The 22,264-nt window shown below is 37.1% G+C and overlaps 1 protein-coding gene across 5 annotated transcripts in view; it reads left to right on the forward strand.

Annotated features, from left to right (window-relative positions):
- The window catches only part of GPC5 (glypican 5), a 1,444,351-nt gene that overhangs the window by 206,147 nt on the left and 1,215,940 nt on the right, over positions 1-22,264 (forward strand). For 3 of the 5 annotated variants that reach the window (XM_078365958.1, XM_054241627.2, XM_035275354.3), the window contains exon 3: positions 6,225-6,281. The exons of the other annotated variants lie outside the window; for them this stretch is intronic. In XM_078365958.1, the coding sequence (XP_078222084.1) occupies positions 6,225-6,281 (57 nt within the window). The remainder of the gene's footprint in view (positions 1-6,224; positions 6,282-22,264) is intronic. 5 annotated transcript variants of the gene reach the window in all.

Here is a 22,264-nt window from a genome sequence, read left to right on the forward strand (position 1 = left end):
TGTTGACAAGGATGGTCTTGATCTCTTGACTTCATAATCCACCTGCCTCAGCCTCCCAAAGTGCTGGGATTACAGGCGTGAGCCACCACACCTGGACGTACATATCCTTTTAATACTGCATAAGCTGTCTCATCACTAATTTTTATCTCTCATCCTACTTTAATTTTTGTACAGTTTGAAAATGTTTTCTAATTTTTATTATGATTTGTTTTTAACTTGTGAATTATTCAGACATACATTTTAGTTTCTAATATATGAAGTTTTTATGTTGTCTTTCCGTTACTGGCTTCTCTTTCCTCTTGTGTTTTCCAAGTTGTCTTTTTTGAGTCATGCCCATTTTCTTTTGTACATAATTTTCTCCTGTACTATCTGAACTCACCTTTAAGCAGGTACATTTTTTTCTAGTTTGTTTTAGTTTTTAAAAAAGCAAAGAAAACCTTGACTCACATTTCCCTTTGTATAACTCATTTTTCAGCTCTTCTTTACAGAAAAAGGTTTTGAAGGAACTTGAAGAGTTGATGTTTCTCCTTAGTCTCTGTCCTTTCTCTGGCTTGCTGTCCTCACCATTCGTCTGCAGTTTCTTTAGTGACCTCCATGTTACCAAATCCAGTGGCTGTGCTTTGGACTGATAATCTAACTATTCTATCAGCGAATGAAAGCAGGATATTGAAATCGCTAATTTTAATTGTGTATTTTTCTTTTTTTTTCTTTGCAGTTTAAGTATTTTTTGCTTCAGGTATTTTGAATTTTGCTATTGCGTTCACAGACATTACTATTGCTATACCATCCTGATGAATTGATACTTTTATCTTTAGGAAATGATCTTCGTACTTGATGATATTCTTTCCTCTGAAATATCTCTGATATTTCATATAGCCATTGTGATCTAATGTAATTAATAAAGTGATATATCTTTTTGATATGCATTTTTTCATCCTTATTCTTTTAGTCTATTGTTGTCCTTATATTAAACTGTATTTCTTATAGGCAGTGAGTAATTGAGTCTTGTTTTCTATCCAGTATGTTAATCTCTGCCTTTAAATTAGTATGGCTAGATCATTTACATGCTATATGATTAAACATATTATTAGATTTAAATCTATTAGCAGTTTTAATGTCTTTCCTGATCATTGTAATGCATTTGCCAATTCTGCATTGGTTTTGATATATTGAGTTTTCTTTTGATTATGAGATGCATTTTCCTGATTCTTTGCATGCCTCATAGTTTTTTATCAAATATCAGATATTGTGAACTTTACCTTTTGGGGTGGTGGATAATTTTATATTCCTATAAATATTCTTGAGATTCGGGGATACAGTTAAGTTTTATATTTTGTGTCTTTCTTTTCAGATTTATGGGTGGGACCAGAATTATGTTTAGTATAAGGTTAATCATTGCTTACCATGAGACAAGACCCTTCTGTGTACTCTACCCAGTGCCCCATGAATTATGAGTTTCCTGTGTTGCTGGTAGGGACAGACACTATCTCCTGTGTAAGTGTTGGGTATTCTCTCTAATTCTTTTGGGAGTTCTTTTCCTTGCCTTTGCTAGTAGCCTTACATGAATAGACTGATCAATATTCTGGTGAATACTCCCAAACCCTCATCGAATCTCTGAAGTTTTCTCTCCATTTTGATGTTGTCTTGCAAACTCTGCTGCTTTGATTTCTCCAGACTTTCTGCAGTGTCTCCCTAACTCAATAAATCTTCCTGGCTCTGCATGAGCTCCTCTGCCCACTGCAAGGCCTGGAAACTCTCTCAAAGCAGTAAACTTGGGTAATTGTAGGACTCCGATTGTTTTTTCTCCAGCTTCAAGGATCACTGTCTTTTATTGCCTGGCATCCGAGCACCTTGAAAAGCATCGGTTCACATATTTTGTTATCTTTTATTGTTGTTCACTTCCGGCATGATGCTAAATCTGGTGTCTGTTGTTCAATCTTGGTCAGAAGCAGAAGTCAAAATCCTTTTCAGTTTTTGTGAGTATAATTAATTTATCAAAATTAATTCCCAGATTTATGGCATAGATTAACTACCTTTCCAGCATCAAACTTACTTGTAATTTGCAGATCTTGTGTTGAGCTCACCTTCTAAGGGATATTTTTCTCTATATGGCTTTACAATAAGTTAATTTTGAGCCTTCCGGTACCTTAGCCTCAGTGGGTGTGCAACCTCAATTGATGTCAGAACCTCAACACATGGGCTTTACTTGTTTTTTATTTAGTTATGAGATTTTACTACCCACACCAACACCGCCTTGAAATATAGGTCATTTTCAAACCAGATTCACCAAGTTTGTACCCACATCTTGGCCACAGGGAACAACTTATTTTTGTTAGGTAGATGACGAGAGGGGGCTCTATTTCTGTCCTCCTTTGTGGCAGAATCTGCATTCCTAATTCCTGACTTTACATGGTATACCTGTTTTTGCCCTGGGGTCAAAAATGGGGAACAGTCCTTATGGCCACTATCCCTGATACCCTTTCAGCTTGGCTGTGGACCATTGATTTCAGCTCCTGTTTGCTACCCTGAATTCTCCGTTCACTTCTGGTCCTTAGAGATTTTATTTACTTGGATTTTTCAAGCATGGAATGATTTCTTTGATTTTGTATTTTTTTTTAAGCAGAATAAAAGGATGCTTAATTTAGGTTTAATCCACGATTTCACCCAGAACACTTTTGTAAAAACATCATAAAATAGAGACCATGAGGGAGGCATAATAGTTTCAGTAACCCTTGAGTCTGTATTCTTTAAAACTCTACTAGTTTACATTTCTCTACTATTTTTCTTTAGATTTTGGGCTTGTCAGAGATTTTTTAAAAAGACTTTAGAAAATCCAAAACCTAAATCATGAATGATAGTAAAGATTTTTGCCAAGGCCATTGCTGTTCTAGTGCTTTTCAGAATTCTGGTAATAACTGGAAAAAGATAAAAGCTCACTTGTAAAGTACCAGTGACAATGTACTTTTTATATTGAGTGGCATGAGATTTATCATATAGTAAAATTGAAATAAACTTAATGATATAAATATTTATAAATGTATGTAACATTACAGGTAGAGCTCTTTCACTAATACCTGTTTACATGGAATACAGAAAAATGAGTATCTGATTAGAATAGCTAAAAATGAAAAAGATTCTAATTGTGGTCAATATGACCTAACCTTGATTTTCAACATTCTTTCTTTGCCAATCAAACTGACATTTTTGGCAGGCCCACAGTTCTTGTATACCTTGGTTCATTTCTACCTTTGATATGCTGTGCTTAATTGTTCTATACAAGGATAATGATTTCATATTAAATATATTTTTCTAAATGTCATATACTAGTTGAAGTATATGGCATCTACTAGAATGAAGTATATAGTTTCAATTATTTTGATAAAGAAGTTCAATAAGTGCCAAAGGTTATCCTTACTATCATATTTTCACCATTTATTTACTTTTAATTTCAGCAGCTTTCGGGGTACAAGTGGTTTTTGGTTATATGGATGAATTGCATAGTGGTCTGAGATGTAGTATACTCATCACTTGATTGATAATCCTTTTAAATGCCTAGTAATTAAAAAATTTTCTATGAAATATTATTCTATACTTAGAATTCTCCTTGCAGAGATACTAATCTGTAATGGAACTTATTCTCTCATTGGCTAAATGTCAGTCTTTCTCTCATCTTGCTGCATCTTAAACATTTTTATAGTTACTAAAAATGTAACTCCTCTTAACATTTGTATGTTCAGAATGCTTAAGTTACTAGCTACCAAGTTTCCTTACATTTTTATCTTATCATAAATCACGCCTAATGACTGGTTAGTATAACTGTTATTTTTGAGCATTTGGACACAGAATAGCCATAAGTAAACATAATCATTAAAAAAATTACATTTACATAATTAATTCACATCAGAGTTCAGTCCTTTATAGGAACTATCTAACACAAATAATAATGTGCACATTTAAAACTCAATACTATAATTAAAAAGGAATATACATAAGTAAAAACATTAAATTCAGTTATGGGAGCAATGCACTTTTGTAAAGTAGTGAAATTAATTTACATATGTTACAAAAGAAAATCCATCTCATTAATTCATAATTACACAATCCTCCATTTTAGGGTGGAATTGGAGGAATGGTAATTATGTGCTCTTTCATGAAAACATGTTATAAATTGAATAAGCTACATTTAAATACATTGAGGCTCTCTAACACCTAAAAGTCTAATGATGATGTGGTCTGTTAAAACTGAAAATATTTGAGGGCTTATCTAATTAGTAGTCCAAAAATCTTCATGAAGAAATAAGCATGATTACATGCTTTCTTATAAAACCTCAATGAATTTTTTTCTTTTAAACTTTGTTTTCTTTTTCTTGTTGTTTGTTTGTTTGTTTGTTTTGTTTTGTTTTGAGGCAGAGTCTCTCTCTGTCACTTAGGCTGGAGTGCAGTGTCGAGACATTGGCTCACTGCAGCCTCCGCCTCCTGAGTTCAAGCAATTCTCTGCCTCAGCCTCTCAAGTAGCTGGGATTACTGGTGTCCGCCACCATGCCCAGCTAATTTTTTGGTATTTTTAGTAAAGACAGCGATTCACCATCTTGGCCAGGCTGGTCTTGAACTCTTGATCTTGTGTTCTACCCTTCTTAGCCTCCCAGTGCTGGGATTACAGGTGTGCACTACCACGTCTGGCCTGCTCTCCCATAATTCAATATAGCTAGTTGGTCTAGCCAAAATCTATAGATATGTTAATTAGATTTATCATGGTAATCATTTCACAGCATGCGTGTGTGTGTGTGTGTGTGTGTGTGTGTGTAGGTATGTATATAAAGACATGGCTAGGTACAATGGGGAAAGCCTGTAATCCCAGCACTTCGGGAAACTGAGGCAGGTGGATCACTTGAGTTCAAGTGTTTGAGAGAAGCCTGACCAACATAGTGAAACCCTGTCTCTATGAAAAATACAAAAATTACCTGGGCGTGTTGGCACATACCTGTAATTTCAGCTACTCGAGAAACTGAGGGAGGAGAATCACTTGAACCCAGGAGGTGGAGCCTGTAGTGAGCCGAGATTACACTGCTGCACTCCAGCCTGGGCAACAGAGTGAGACTCCATCTAAAAAAAAAGTCATGTATGTCATAAATATACACAATTATTATTTTTCAATTATTCCTCAATAAAGCAGGAAAAAATAAAAATTAATGCTTATAAGAATCAAAGAGACCCATTATTTATGTTAGGTTTTGCCAATAATTCTTATAGCAAACCCATTAAAATAATGAATATAATGCATCAAATTGCACTTGGACATCTAAAATTTTGAGTCTGTTATCTATTTCAGTATTACAGAATTGATTTAATGTCTGATTTTAATCTAATCATAGGAAGATGTATATACCTTTGGCAAACCCTCCTCTTTTCTTCTATAATAAATTTAGTCAACTAATTGGGAAATATATGCTCAATACATAAAAGAAGGGGTTACATTTATCTTTATCTTAACCTATAAGATTTGTGGCATTTTGTTAATATATTTGTTGAATTTAGCTTTGTCTAGAACTATGTTCAAGGCAATCTATTGGGTCCTGTAAAAAGAGTCTGTTCTTAATGGTGTTTTCATTGTGAGAGCATCAATATTTATTTTAAAGTTCTTTGAATAAAAAAATGAGAATCCAGTAGATAGTTTAACAGTTATTTTTAAAAAGCAGCCAATCAACAATTATTCATAGAAACACGTACCTAACTCTGTGTTTGGTAGAATAGGGCACCAAAAATATAGGATACTTTGATCTAGTGATTATATGAAGAAAATATTACCTAATGCAATATTTACCCCATCTTGGACTTAGGTTTTCTCACAAAGTATACAAGTGGATGTTTAAAATAGCTTATATTGTTAGTTGTAAGACTAGGGATAAAATAAGGGAGAAGGACAGAAACTAAGAGGTCATAAATGAAACAGGGCAGGGGTCCCCAGCGCCTGGAACATTGCCCCTTACTAGTCCATGGCCCACTAGGAACTGGCCGTGCAGCAGGAGGTGAGCAAGTGAAGCTTCGTCTGTATTCACAGCTGTTCCCCATCACCTCAACCCCACCTCCTGTCAGATTAGCGGTGGCATTAGATTCTCATAGGAGTGCGAACCTTGTTGTAAACTATGCATGTGAGGGATTTAGGTTGTCCTCTGTTATGAGAATCCAAAGCCCAGTGATGTTTCTCTGTCTCCCATCACCCCCAGATGGGACTATCTTGCTGCAGGTAAACAAGCTCACGACTCCACTGCTTCCACATGATGGTGAGTGGTATACTTATTTTATTACATATTACAATGTAATAATAATAAAAATAAAGTACACAGTAAATGTAATGCACTTAAATCATCCTGAAACTATCTCCCACTCTGCTCTGTAGAAAAATTGTATTCCACAAAACCAGTCATTGTTGCCAAAAAGGTTGGGAAGCGCTGGGATAGAGTGACTCAGAAATATGTTCAGTCTTCAAGCTCTCTTCACTATCCAGGCAATGAGCCACATATTAGAAGTTGAGAAGGAGGAGCACGGTACAATCTTGCATCTGCTGTCTCTTCTACCTTTTTTTTCAAGGTGTTTCTGTGGGAATGTGGTACATGCATTGACAGTAGTTCTGGATAGTGAGGACGTTATTCATTCTGGAAATCTTTGCATGTCCAGCACTGTGCCAAGCTTTGCAGCACCTCACAGAGATACACTGGAATTCATTTGTCAGAGTGTATACTTCACTAATTTATTATAGCAGTCCTTTTAGATAAAAGTGAATCATTACTTATATTTAAACCAAATGTAGCCATCTTCTGAGTGACCCGACTTGCATGTATTCATCTTTGCAAGATAATAAGCAATTAACCCAGTGATTAGGGCACAGGAGATAATTTGTAAGGATGGATGTAATAATGGAATTTAATTAACTTCAGATATTTTAGTGAGGGTTCATTTGTACATGCAGATATTTGTTTATACTATAATAGCTTTTATATTTTTGTCTTTAACCATAGCACCAAAAATTATACAGCAAAGTTAATATCAATTTAAAAAGCCATGATCTAAAAAGTCACAGCTTTTTAGTGTTATAGCATTTGTATTATGATCAATATGCAGATCACAAAAGGACTGACAGTCCTATGTGATTGATGATATTGTTTTTCAGTTTCTGAACATATTGCTCTGATTCCTCCTGACAGTTTTGTTTCAGAGCGACTGTTGTGTATGTAATTGGATATTTTTTTAATTGCTCTAGTATCGTATATGAAGCGTAGTTTAAGAAATCACCCTTTGTGATTTATTAAAAGAAGTAATCTTATTTCTTTGTTTGTAATTTGAGTTAAAATAATCAAAAGACTATGGACGAATAGGTGATACCTGTAGCAGGGAACTGAGATACACCTAGAATATGGAGTATGTCTCCTTTCTCAACTTCCTAAATACGTATTTGTTTGAACCCACCGATTTATATAAGGAATGAGGATATTCTCTTTGAAAAGTAGCTGCTACGATTTGAGTTTAGAAACATTTGGGCATGACTGGGGTAGTGGACAGGTAACAATGGGAGAAAAGGCTTCTGAGACTTTATTCCAAGGCGAATCTATGTCAGAGGAGTATGACTGGCCATGTATTATTGGAGCCAGATGGCAGTTCTAGTTTGGGGCAGAGATCCCTCTTGTTTGAACCAGTTCTTGTCCGGATCACCTGGCAAGAAGAAAGGCTGAATGTTGAATTTTAAAGAGCTCCCTCTATAAGTGTTGTAGTGTCCTTGCACTGCAAGCAGCTTGGCTATGGACCTTATGTAAGAGAGAGGAGATGCTTCATTCACAAGTCACAATGCTGAGCAGCTCACTGAACACCGACTAATGGCTTAGAAGTGCACACCTTTGTCTCATCGTATTAGTGAATGACACACAGCAAGATGCAGTCCACCGGTGGTGGCAGAAGTGGTCAATGTCCCATCCTGAACACTGATCTCACAAAATTCTCTGTAGACCTTGCAATGATGCTATGTCCACAGGGGTATCTTTGAAGACTGCTAAGGCCCAAATGATGGGCTTGAGGAAATTTGATACAATTTTTTTCCTCAAGCAAACTGAAGTATTTACCCTTGCGACATGGGCTCTCAGACTTGCTGGACAAACGCTGGCCTAATGTGCTTTTCCTGTCAAGGCAGAAAAGGATGGTGTGTCCCCAGAGAGCCTCCCTTCCCACATTCAGCAGGACTCACGAGCAGCACAGAGATCACAACACCAGCTCACAAATGCGGGCGTTATTGCTGGATTTACTGAAATTTATATGTCTAGGTTAATAGAATCTAAATGGTAAACACGGGTTGGCTACACATATAATTTTGATATGAAGCTTTGAAGGATTTTGTTCTCTTTTTAAAGAATCATTTACTCTTTATTTTTAATTAATTAAACCTTCTGAGGAAATATTTTAAATGTCAAACAGATAGTAAATATGGAGTTCTATTTTAGCATATCCATAATGTTGCCAAGTGTGAAGAACTGAAAATCACAGGTGTACCTTGAAATTTTGACACAGTTTGGCTCTGAGAATCATATCAATCTGTGCTTGGATGTGGTGTTTGCTGAAGCCAGCATTTCATACGTCCTTACCTTCTTAGCAGATTTGGAAATTTGATACAATTTTTTTCCTCAAGCAAACTGAAGGATTTACCCTTGCGACATGGGCTCTCAGACTTGCTGGACAAACACTGGCCTAATGTGCTTTTCCTGTCAAAGCAGAAAAGGATGGTGTGTACCCAGAGAGCCTCCCTTCCCACATTCAGCAGGACTCACAAGCAGCACAGAGATCACAACACCAGCTCACAAAACTGTCTTTTGAGTTGAGGAATAAACGGAAAAAAAGCACATTTTAATTCTGTTTCATATGTAAGTTTAAACAAAGGTTTTAGTAGAAGGCAGCATAATGACATAAACAAAAGTTTCATTTCTTGTCTTATTCCAAGATGTGGTCCTTAGCTGATATAAGTGTGGTTTTGTGTTCACGGCTGCCCTTCCAGACAGAGGGAAGTTTTCCCTGAAAGAAAACCACATGGAGGAAATCCGTAGTACATGATCCCTAACATTTGTATCCTAAAAGCATGGAATAAATTAAGGGATGGGGATTTACTTCCTTCCCAGGTGGAGGAAGTAGTGAGGTGCAAGAAAGCAGAGTTGAAAATAATATTCAATATGGCTTGCTTTAGAATTGTTTCCCCCTAAGTTTCTGAGTAATGGTGATTTTCTGAGATTCTTTCAAAGAAGGCTGCTTTTAGTTCAACAAGCATTATCCTCAAATAATATATTTATTATAGAAATGCTATATGGAGGATTTTCATAGTATTAAACAAACTGCATTTTTAAAATACAGCTTCTATAATATGACGTTTCTTAAATGACGTTTGCCCAAGAAATAATAAGCCACTATAAAACAGTGTTTCTCAAATGACTTGTGTGGGGTATATGGGGATATGGTGGTAAGGTGTGACAACTTCCAGGGAACACATTGATTATTCAGCGGTTATTTATGGAGCATCCATAATAACCACTTAGTACTGTGGATTGTTATAATAATGATGTATTATAGTAATCATATAAATCATTATTATGTGGATTATTATATGGACTTGTTCTTGCAAGTACTAGGGCTGCAGTACAGTAGTGAACAAGAAAAAAATTTGGTCCTGCCATTAGAGAGCAGGAAAGAGGAGAGGGGATTTCATTTCTAAAATGCTTGTACAGTATTTTACATCTTTATAAAATTTCACATGACTTTCAACTGTTACGTGATCCCCAGCTTCTTGTACATATTACATACCGGTGGTTGCAGATAGACCCGTAGTGTCCACTCACGCACTTATTTGTCCCATATGAGTGCTTTGTAACTGCAGCAGCAGCAGATAGGTGTGTTATGTAATGGCTGGGCCTGATTTCAGAGGAAGCTGAAATTGCACAGAAAGCAGGCTGTACCGTCTTAAATACCTACAGTTATCTAGGGCTGTTCAGGCCAAGAGAAAATGTTATAATTAAATAGATATGAGGTAAAATACAACCAATATTTGCTGTTTAAATTATATTTAGTTTTATGTAATAAGATTTAGAAAATTCCAAACTCAGATGGTCTGAGCTGGTTTCATTGGTATTTGCTGTAAATGATTGGAGATCAGTACTGTGTATTTGCTTTCCTCTTTGATCATAGATAGGGAAACTAACTGTGTTTATTTAGAATTTGTTTATTTAAAATTTTGTTCGGTTACTCAGCACCTATTTCTTTGGTACTTTCAGTGTACTGTGTGAGGTGTCAGCTGATGGTGATTTGGTGATGATTATCAAGGGAGCAAAGATTGACTTTTGGCATACTCATTAATGTTTTTATTCATATTCCTCATTTAATGACAGTGACTACATCTAAAGTATGTCAGGACAGTAGAAATATTATGAATGCATTATAAAATCTTTACATGCTTAATGGCCGAATCCAAATTTCATTTTGTTTAGACTTATCGAATCAGACTATTAATAAAAAGTCAAAGTCAGTGTGACAACGTCGTAGGTATGTGCGCCATCAAGGCATACAATTTAGACTTGACAAGGGATCTCTAATGACACGGGAGTTGGTGATAGTGTCCTTGTCACGGAAGGAAAATCAATCTTTCAGGCATATTAAGTGAGGTAAATATTTTGTGGAAGAGATTCTGCCACTACAAATGACAGTTAACAGCACCAGCTCTCTGAAATTAACAGGCGTGTAATTCTGAATCTAATGAGATTCAAATACTGTAACGTATTAGGTGCCAGTGGCTAACGCTCTGAGAGCCGGGAGTGGTGGGAGGATGTAAACATGATCAATTAGCTTCTGTTTGACAGCACCTTGGAATGAACTGACACAGGCAGCAAATGGGATAGAACTGTGAAATAGCCAAAAACAATAGGAGAGGGTGAGATAAAAACAGTTCATTTGGCAATGTACTTATTCCCAGGAGGAAAACACCTCATGCACCAGTATCCATCCCAGAGGAGGACTCTAAACTCATCACTAATTTCTGTTAAGGTGCCTGAATCTGGCAGGTTTTGCACAAACCCAGCTGCTAGAGGTTTCACACAAACCCAGCTACCAGAATATGAGTCAAATGAAACAGGATATTCACTCAAGATGTCAGGCAAAGCAAATTTATGACTCACGGATAGGCAGTGAGGATAAACAGATCTATGGCAAGGCCATCCCCCATGGCTTGGGAAAACTGGCCAGAGTGAATGGAGTCTCTTCTGTGCCTACCCCACATTGCTCCACAACTGAGGAACCCCCAAAGCATTGCACTCTGGGTTTTTATAACCCAAGGTAAACTTTGCTCACTGGGCTGAAGTGTTGCTGGATGGAAGTGGACAGAGCCCAGGCTATTCCAGAGAGTTCTCCTTATCTCAGGATGTTATTGTCCGAACATTCTGCCTGAGAATTGCTAATGAGAGGGGGAAGAGATGGATTGGCCAGGGCGATTCAGAGACCTGTCCTGCACACCTGTTTGTGTACATTCATGATCTGGAATCCATTCATTTACTCAGTTACTCAGCACCTATTTCTTTGGTACTTTCAGTGTACCATATGAGGTGTCAGCTGATGGTGCTTTGGTGATGATTATCAAGGGAGCAAGGATTGACTTTTGGCATACTCATTAATGTTTTTATTCGTATTCCTCATTTAATGGCAGTGACTACATCTGAAGTATGTCAGGACAGTAGAAATATTACGAATGCATTATAAAATCTTTACATGCTTAATCGCCGAATCCAAATTTCATTTTTATAGCCCACAAATATGAATGTTGTCAAACTTCTGTCACTTTGGAAAACAGTAATGAAAAGAATTTATTGCTTGCTTGGGTTTTATTGTTATATTTGTTTTGTTTCTGCCTCTGAATATACTATTTTTTATTACTGTACATTTTTCTTCCATAGCTCATTTTATCACATTCCTTAAATGTCAGGTTCATTTTATTCTCATAACTTTCATTTTGAGTAGTGGCAAACAAACGGATAGGCTGTTAGGAAAAATGCATCAGCTTCTTTAAATGTGGCAATAGTTTTGTGGCCGTATCAGCATTCCACCAGGAATTCATCAGTGAGTCTGGCTCTGAGGCTGAAATTCTCATCTGGCTGCTTTCATCTTCTAAATCATTTTGCTGTAAGTTTAGCTTTACTGTTTAGTCGATTTCATTGAATTCTGCAGGGAATTTATTCATCTGTGAATTTTTGAAAACTCTGCTATGACTAAGTATCATCCCAAATCTGGAATAAGTGTGACTAATGGTAAATTTCTAAACTAAAAGAATAATGGCACTTTTAAGTATTTCTGTCTTTTCTGTCTAATGGTCCGAAAGTGGGGAAGGGTTGTTATGTTAGACATGTTCTTGTGGTAGAGAGTTTTACCTTTGGAGCTCAAGAGATTGCTTTAATGTGGTGTCATCTAGATTCTGCGTCAAGTTGAAGGGTACATTTTGGAAAGGCATGGGGGTCTTAACACCACATTCCAGCAAATGAGGTTTTAAAAGTGACAGTGTTATAAGATTTTTTTAAAAGTCTTTCAGCAAGAAATTACCAGGGAGTCTGGATCCCACTGTGTGGTTATGAAAAATCTGTCAGATTAGTTAGAATGTTCAGTAATATAATGACATTAGTTATCCAAATTGCTCCCTTAATGAGGGCATATAACACTGGGTTTTAAATGATAGCCTAAAGATTTTAGAGATATGTAGATTAGAAGATTCAACAAATGAAAACTGGTACAAGAATATAAAAATTCTTTGCTAGGCAATTAGGAAACATCTTTTCTGTATGAATCTCTTATAACAACTCTCTGAGCGGTCAAGCCTATTAGGCATAGATGACGATGTTCTTTGCCCAAGGTCATGACTTGAAGTGATAAAGATAAAATGTGCAGCCTGATTTGCTCTCAGTCACTAAGTGCCTTCAGCTGTCAAAGCTGGATTCAATTTCTCACCTCCAGAACCAGGCTTCAGTCAGATTCTGAGTCCAGTCTCGTATTCAGTTAGAGAAATTTTAAAGAACCTTCAACCATTAGTTCATCAGAAAGTCAGTCGGCTTCTGGCTGTTGTTTGATCTTACAGCCCAATCAAGATTTTTCATCATTCCCTAGCACTAAACTTCTGGTTTATGTTCCAGTTTCAGCTCATGGGTACCTGTATTATTCTAATGTTTCTATGTCCACAATTTGGTTCCTTACCAGTTCTGCTAATTCCCAAAGAATTGTCCTCCTGTCACCAGAATTCCTGCAGTCCCTATGACTATAGTCCTGATTCGTATTTCTTGGCAATCCTGACACCCATCACCTTGTCCAGGTAAATGCTTACTCTTTGCTGCCCGCTCTCCTGATGCTCTGTTTCTCCTTCCCTGTGAGACATGTATCTGGACACTGCTGGGCCTCTGTGTTGTTGAGTTTACCTGCCTAGGCTTCCTTGTGTTGTCTGCAGCTGGGTCCCCACCTGATCACTTCTTCCACGTTAATGGTTTCTGAGCTCTGTCCATACCTAATATGTTCAAATTGCCTGCACCCTTGCATTGATAAGAGTAGCCTATCTGTTATTCAGTCATTTTGCCTCTAGTTATCACTCTTAGTTATATATTTTCCAGTTCTGGAAACTTGCTGTTTCTGTCATACAATGCTGAGGAATACTAAACAAGAGATAAATGGCAGTCTTGTTTGGCTGGGACAAGACTATCTCTTCTCATAAGTGATAAGAATTTCCCCAGGTGACTGTGATAATATGAAGGATAAATTATGCTCCTATAGCCCTCACTATTCTCTTTTGTGTACTCTTCGTACATGAATGCTATAGTAAATGATAAAACCTGCCCTCATCAGTGGCTGGGCAGTGTCGCATTTGAAATGCAGTAAGACACATCCAAAAGCACAGACACCTTGGATTTTGATAAGTTTTGCATTAGCTAACCCTCTCTTCACCTTTTAACATCACAAACAGTCAGTATGCCCCAATTGTCCAGATTCTATGGAGCAGATACGAAGAAAGAAAAGTTTACAGCTCTACCTAACAGTAAGAAAAGTACAAAGGTGAAGTAAAATATTCAAATATAAAGGGGAATCTATGATGTTAGTGAATAAATCCAACCCATGGATTAAAACAAACAAAACCTTGGGATATTAGAGAGTTACAAACACAACCACTTATCCTGTCAGTAGAATTAGGAAGACAAATGCAGGCCAATACAATGAGATACTTATAATACTTTTGTGTATTAAGCTGATCATATCTATTCACCCTAATTTATTTTCTTTGTTAATATTTTTAAATTATTTTAAGTGAATATATACGATAATTTCCCTTAATGTTGTTAATGAGTATAACAAAAATAATAGAGATATTTATAGCGACCCTACCATCACAGAAGATCTGTCCATTTCTGGTGGCTGATGTGAACAGGGAAACAGGCAATTACATGGCAGAGGGACAAGTCCATTAGGCTTTGGATTCAGACAGTCCTGCACTCAAATCCCAGATCCATCACGTATTAAACGGGGTGCTTTGGGCAAATTATTTACTCTGTATCAACCTCAGTTTTTCATCTATAAAATGGGAGTAATAGTTTTACCTGGCATAGAATTATGTGGATTAAATTAGAAGTCTAAGGGAAATACACCCTATTCAATATATGAGATTGCAGATTGTTCTAGTCTGTGTTCATGCTCCTGATAAAGACATACCTGAAACTGGACAATTTACAAAGGAAGGAGGCTTGATAGACTCACAGTTCCACATGGCTGGGAGGCCTCACAATCATGGTGGAAGATGAAAGGCATGTCTCACATGGCAGCAGACAAGAGAAGAGAACTTGTGCAGGGAAACTCCCATTTATAAAACCATGAGATCTTGTAAAACTTATTCACTATCATGAGAATAGTATGAGGGAATCTGCCCCCATGATTCAGTTATCTCCCACTGAATTTCTTCCACAACATGTGAGATTTATAGGAGTTAGAATTCAAGATGGGATTTTGGTGGGGACAAGGGCACAACTGTATCACAGATACTTTCATCTTGCCTAACACTTGGGACAGGAAGATCAGTTAGGAACGTACATTATTCCAAAACCTTAAAATCTGGAAAACTGAAGATTTTTGGAAATATTTGTTATAAAATTTTACAGAAAAAGATCTACAGGGAAGAAGAAGAAATGTTTTGAGAAATGAAAAATAAGCTTCAGGATGTTGACGTGTAGCACCTTCAAATCATGACATTGAAATATCTTGTAGGTTTTGGATATAAGGAATTAGGATAGATGGAATTGGAAAAACTTGAGTATAAATGATCACCGTATTCATGATTACTAAAACCAAGGGAGAAGCTGAGATCACCAAGAGAGCATATTGAGAGAGAAGACCGAGTTCTGATGACCACTAACATTTAAAGTCTAAGTCAGGAGAAGTAGATGAAGACTGGGAGAGGGACTGTCTTTCAGGCAAACGAGACCATGAAGCTGCAATGTCAAACCAGTGAAGGATGGTGCTTCAGACAGAATGAGTGGATATCCAGTACTATATGCCAACAAAAGATTAAATAAGAGCTGAGAGAGATATGCTGGATGTAGTCAGATTGGTAAGAGCAGCTGCAGTTGAATTGGTGAAAACAGAGCCAGTTTGCAGAGGTTTGAGAGTTGAGTGGAGATGCCATCACAGAAAAAACACGAGCATGGGATTTTTTTTTCTGCAAATGTGGCACTGAGGAGGTAGCTCCTATTCTCTGTAATATGAAGGGATAATTGGAAGGAAGATATGTATGTTCTTTTGTAGGTTTGGTGTCAGTCAACTCAGGAAGTCTGGTATGAGAGTTTCCAATTTCTTTTTTTTTTTTTATTATTGAGACAGAGTCTCACTCTGTCACCCAGGCTGGAGTGCAGTGGCATGATCTTGGCTCACTGAAACCTTCCTCCACCTCCTTGGCTCAAGTGAACCACCTCAGCTTCCTGAGTAGCTGGAATTACAGGTGCACACCACAGTGCTTGGCTAATTTTTAAATTTCTTGTAGAGACGGGGTCTCCCTATATTGCCCAGGCTGGTCTCGAACTCCTAGAGACAAGTGATCGCCCCACTTGTCTTCCCAAGTGCTGGGATTACAGGCGTGAGCCACTGTGCCTGGCCAGAGTTTCTAATTTCTATATGAAATAAATATTAAGGTTAATTGCTGAAAGTTAAGAGAAAAGGGAAGATAAATCTGACTGTGGAGATAGAAAACTGCTCTGTAGGACTCAGGGAGCAGTAGAAGAGGGAGATCAAGCTTTGACCAATGTTTATAGTGGCAGATTATGAATACTCAAGATATTCCTATACTTAAGTCTTCTCAACTTGAGTTCCCATGTTAGTGAGACTGAAGAATAGGCAGGTCCAAGGTGAAAATGTTTAAGTTGATACTCATATCTTCTCTCTTCAATGCCCATTCTTTTGCAAATCCATCTTTCTACCTATTCATGTACTCACTGGCCCATCCATTCATTTATTCATATATTTGTCCATCTCTCCATCTTTAATATGTCTAGATGTCCTTCCATTAATCAAATATTTATTGACTGACCCACCACGATTTACAAAGAGGCATTAGGATTATAAACAACTGCATGATGATTGTTTTTGTCTCACAGTATACACACACACACACACACACACACACACACACACACACACACACTATTTTTTTTTTGGGATGGAGTTTTGCTCTTGTTGCCCAGGCTGGAGTGCAGTGGGGCGATCCCGGCTCACCACAACCTCTGCCTCCTGGGTTTAAATGATTCTCCTACCTCAGCCTCCTGAGTAGCTGGCATGACAGGCACGTGCCACCACGCCCAGCTAATTTTGTATTTTTTGGTAGAGATGGATTTCTCCATGTTGGTCAGTCCGGTCTCAAACTTCCGAGCTCAGGAAGTGACCTCCCAAAGTGCTGGGATTACAGGAGTGAGCCACTGCACCGGGCCTTTGTCACAGGATATTTTAATTAAGGTAAAGGTTCAGTCTAGCCAAGATGGACATTTCTTTCCCTCTCTCATAAGAGTCTGAATAAGTAGTTTAATGAAATCAAGCAGTTTGCATCTATTTACCATATCATATCCCTAGGTAACTGGCCTTTTGTATATGGCACCTTTTGTATATGTCCACATACTAGTTAGAAGAAGGAGGGAAGATAGGGAAAGGTATGCTCCTTCTCTTTAAGCCAAAATATGAATTGGAAGTTTCGCATATTATTTTCATTCATGTCTATTGATCAGAAAAAAAATTCACATTTTGCCACACCTAGTTTCAAGGGAGACTATAAATGAAGGCTTTATTTTGCATGACCATAGGACCAGCTAAGAAATCAGAAAGGAGAAGCCAGATACTGAAGAACCAGCAGTAGTTTCTCACATCCAGAGCCTATGTTTTGGTTGAAGTTACAGGCAGGTGAATTCACAATTGCCATTAAGTTTGGAGAGGTCATGGTGGTAATGTGTGATGGCAGCTCATAGGACTTCCCCATCTCAAGAATTCTGCTGCATAGTGCTTCCTGAAGATCTCTGTCTCCAAAATAGGCACAGTTTCCCATGTCGCAATGTCATTTCCCCTTTACTCAATACATTTCTCATCGCCTTAGAGTAAATCAGTAAGTTTTGAGAAAGAAATATCCATGATTAATTCATCTTAACACGTTTATTGCTAATCACTTCTTCACTCCCCTCCCCCTCTTTTTTAATACTACTAGAATAGTTTCAAATGTCTTTAACTGGTGGATTTTCAGTATATTTTAAGACAGAATGGCTATGTGAGAATCAGGTTTACCATTAAGATTTGAAACTTACAGAATCCAATAGAGAATTGATTGGAATATTATTTAAAACAGTCCAGCGATTATATTGACAGGTACTGTGAAAACAAAATAAGTATTTTTTTAAAGGAAAAAAACCCTTATATTAATCTCCTGGTAAGTAAAAGAAACTTGTAGCAAGGGGGCTCAATTGCCTGGGAAGAGAGTAGTTATAGCCTCTGAATGAACAACTTACTTTCTATGTCTGTTAATTGTTGATTCTTGTTTCATTATGGAGCTGGGCACCCTGACAATAAATTCTTCCATGAAATTGGTCTCATTTAAAGAAAAAGATCTCTTATGAGCTATTTAAAGATACTTTCTTCAAACTAAACAAATCAAGACTTGGAAAATGGTTCTAGAAACAGTATCTATGAGGCTTGGAAACATAGGAAATAAGGCCTCCCAGTGTTTTCTATAAAGATGTCTATGAACCATGGGTTGAACTATAGCATAGTCTCAGAAAGCCTGGGATTAAAAATAACACCACTAAATGCAGATCATCTCATTAAGAGTGATAATTCAACTTCTGTTCCACTGTATCTACCTGGTTATCTTATGTTCATTAAGGACTTTTATGGCTTGTAATGTTCCTTGCTGAATTTAATTGTTTATCTCTGCCAATTTTTCTGATTTCAGTGTCACTTTTAAACACTTACAATTTTGTCAATCCCTAGATATAAAATTCTTCTTATAGCACTGAAAAAACAGATCATATATTTGATTGCTAGTAATTTAGATCTTTTCTTTTAAGTGACATTTTATCAAGTGCCATATAAATTTAGAACATTAGTACTATAATTGGCTTAATTTTGTCACTTTAGTTAATTTCTCTGTATATTATGTTGGGTATTTATTGCTTTTTAATGAGCATATCAAGAGATGAATAATCTCCTTTCACTTGTCACCTTGCCAGCCTTGACACTGAATCTGATTTTCCCATCTTTGCACAAAACATTTTTTTGGAGGTGTTCAAATTTCTATTTAAAGGGATAATTTCACAAGAGGTTTTGTTAAAATAAAAAGTACAGTCAAGTCAGATCAACTGGTTGAATCTTTTTTAGCATTAAACCCCCTGGAGTATTGGCTGGTTGTTGATTTGTTTACCAAGCAGTTATTGGATGTCTGTTACATGTCAGGGTTGAGTGTAGTGATCAATTAAATGTCATCATACTTTGCTTTTGAGGTCTTCACTTTTGTGTTTAGGAGCAAAATACATAAACATAGTATGTTGAAATTACTGACTCAATGTGGCTTTGTATGAGAGTAAAGTGGAAGAAGCCATTTATTCTGCATAGGCTGGGGAAGACCTTGTAGAGAAGATGCTATTTAATTTTGTTTTTTAAGGATGAATAGCATTTCATCACACAGAAAACTGACCACTGGAGTCTGGTGGCAGAAGGATATTAAGGGAGGAAAAAACACTGCATGAACAGGCATAGCATAGTATTGTTAGGCAATGGATGGACATTAGGTGTTAGCGGTGTTTGTAACTGTTGGGAAGAAATAGAGGTAAATATTTATAGTAGTAAAGTCAGTTGCAAAAAGACTTGGATAGGATGTTAAGGTATTCTCTAGAAGACTCTTGACAAGGAACTCTTTGATCTAATTTTCATGTATATGACAAATCAATCTCTTACTCTGTCTCTCTTTCCCTCCTTTATTTTCTACATCCTTACTTCCATTCCTCAGTCAATTTACTTGAATTCTCCTTCTTAGGTGATGAGGATAAAGAAGTGAAATAAAACAGGAAAAGTCTTATCAGCATAGAGTTTATATTGTAGACCAACAGTCTGAAAATTGTTCCTGTAAATGGCAAGCTAGTAAACATTCCAGGCTTTGTAAGCCTTCTAGTCTTCATTGAAACTACTCAGCTCCGCACGTATAGTGAGAAAGCAGCCATAGACAATATATAACAACTGAGCATGGCTGATTTCCAATAAAACTTTATTTACACACTGACATTTGAATTTCATGTCACAAAACATCCTTCTCCTCCTTCTATTTTTTCTCTGGTCATTGAAAAATGTGGAAATCACTCTTAGCTTGTGGGTTGTACATAAATAGGCAGGCCAGATTTGGCACCGTGGGCTGTGGTTTGTCAAACCCTGTTCTAGAGGTTCAGATTAATGGAGGCATTAGACAGAGACATTAGTGGGGGTCAATCAAAACCAGTTTATTTATTTAAAGGATTTAGAAAGCAGTCACTGCAACGAGCTTACAGTAGAGAGATTCTCTAATTCCACAGGTGATACATAGACATGCAAGCTCTTGGCCATTAATTTCTTTTTTTTTTTTTTTTTTTTTCCTTCTTAAAGCTAATTTAATTTTTTTTTTTTTAATTTTTTATTGGATTATAGGTTTTGGGGTACATGAGCAGAGCATGCAAGACAGTTGTGTAGGTACACACATGGCAGTGTGCTTTGCTTTTCTTCTCCCCTTCACCCACATTTGGCATTTCTCCCCAGGCTATCCCTCCCCACCTCCCCCTCCCACTGGCCCTCCCCTTTTCCCCCCAATAGACCCCAGTGTTTAGTACTCCCCTCCCTGTGTCCATGTGTTCTCATTTTTCATCACCCACCTATGAGTGAGAATATGTGGTGTTTCATTTTCTGTTCTTGTGTCAGTTTGCTGAGGATGATGTTTTCCAGATTCATCCATGTCCCTACAAACGACACGAACTCATCATTTCTGATTGCTGCATAATATTCCATGGTGTATATGTGCCACATTTTTCCAATCCAGTCTATTATCAATGGGCATTTGGGTTGATTCCAGGTCTTTGCTATTGAAATAGACAAATGGGACCTAATGAAACTCCACAGCTTCTGCACGGCAAAAGAAACAGTCACTAGAGTGGATCGGCAACCAACAGAATGGGAAAAAATTTTCGCAGTCTACCCATCTGACAAAGGGCTGATATCCAGAATTTACAAAGAACTCAAGCAGATTTACAGGAAAAAAACAAACAAGCCCATTCAAAAGTGGGCAAAGGATATGAACAGACACTTTGGCCATTAATTTCTAAGTGAGTGAAGGTCACATTAGATTTTCCTTATATGCAATTGCTCCCTTTTATGTCCAGGCTTATGTTTAGATGACATTTCTGTATATAGGCTAGTCTGATTGTGTGTTGGGACCAGTTTAGCTGAGCCAGTTACCCCTCATCAGTATTGATATTATATAATATTAAATGTGATTTCAGGCTCTGCTTGGGCACAGTCCTCTCGGGGATGATCACTATTCATCGCTCTCTGCACACTCATGTGAACACGGCCTGGTTCAAGTGCTTTGCTCAGATAAGTCCTGCAGAATTAAAATGAGTGTTAGTTACCCACAGGTTTTGAGAGTAAGCTATTGGGCCTTCAGGCCAGTGGCAAGATCTTGACTGTGCATTTTAATAAGATTTTTTTTTTTTTAATCAGCTCCCAGTACTTTTCTGCTTCCTTGCTTAAGTTTTGAAGTTGTTGTTGCCTGGAGTCCAAGCCCGGTTCTACTGATGGTTGCCATGTGACACTGGGAAAATGATGGAAGCTTTCTCAGGCTCAGTTTCCTAATTTTTAAAATGGTAATAATACCCATGACTAACTTACAAAGTTTTCATATTAAATAAAATAATCCTTGTAATGCTTTCAAGGCCCATACTTAACACATCTGGTATATAGCAAAATAAACAAATAAAAATGCTCTGTTATTACCATTATTATAATTATAGAAAATAAGAGGAAATTTGGCATTCTTTCCCTAGTAGAGTTTTCATTACTCTTTTTAAATTGGATGAATATTAAAAAGAAGAGAGAATTAACTTACTTCAGAAAAAAACTTGCCCCCAAATCCTAGGAATATTACAGATTGCTTAATACAAGAGGAAATCAAATATGAGCTGTATCATTTGAAAGAACAGCTGTTAAACATTTCAAAAAATTTAATTTCGAAAAGGTTAATTACCTTTACTATGTCAACTACATTTTTAAATGAAGGATTCTTAATTCTTCTGAAAACATGTCCAAGACCCATTCATTTGCTTTTTAATTCCATCTGCAGTGGACTCCCAGCTCCTATATGAGTGCATACCATTATAATATATCTTGATTTGGAGGCTCACCATAGCCACCGTTGACTTCGGCTACTAAAATTAGAGTATGCTCTTTTCACCTCTCTGCACATTATATTTTAATTTGCCTTGGTCTGACACAAGTAAGAGGCTTTCTATTTACTTAGTATTTCGGGTAGGATTTTAATTGGTTCCACACTCTTACTCAAGTATCACTTTACTTCTCAACAAATGATTCAGACCTGTGGGAAGATACGCCATAATGTAACTGGAGAAAATTTAGAACCCATGAATGTCACACACACGGAGAAATTGCACAGTGGAGTTAATAATGTGCT

Source organism: Callithrix jacchus, chromosome 1 (genome assembly GCF_049354715.1).
Source record: "Callithrix jacchus isolate 240 chromosome 1, calJac240_pri, whole genome shotgun sequence".
NCBI lineage: Eukaryota > Metazoa > Chordata > Mammalia > Primates > Cebidae > Callithrix > Callithrix jacchus.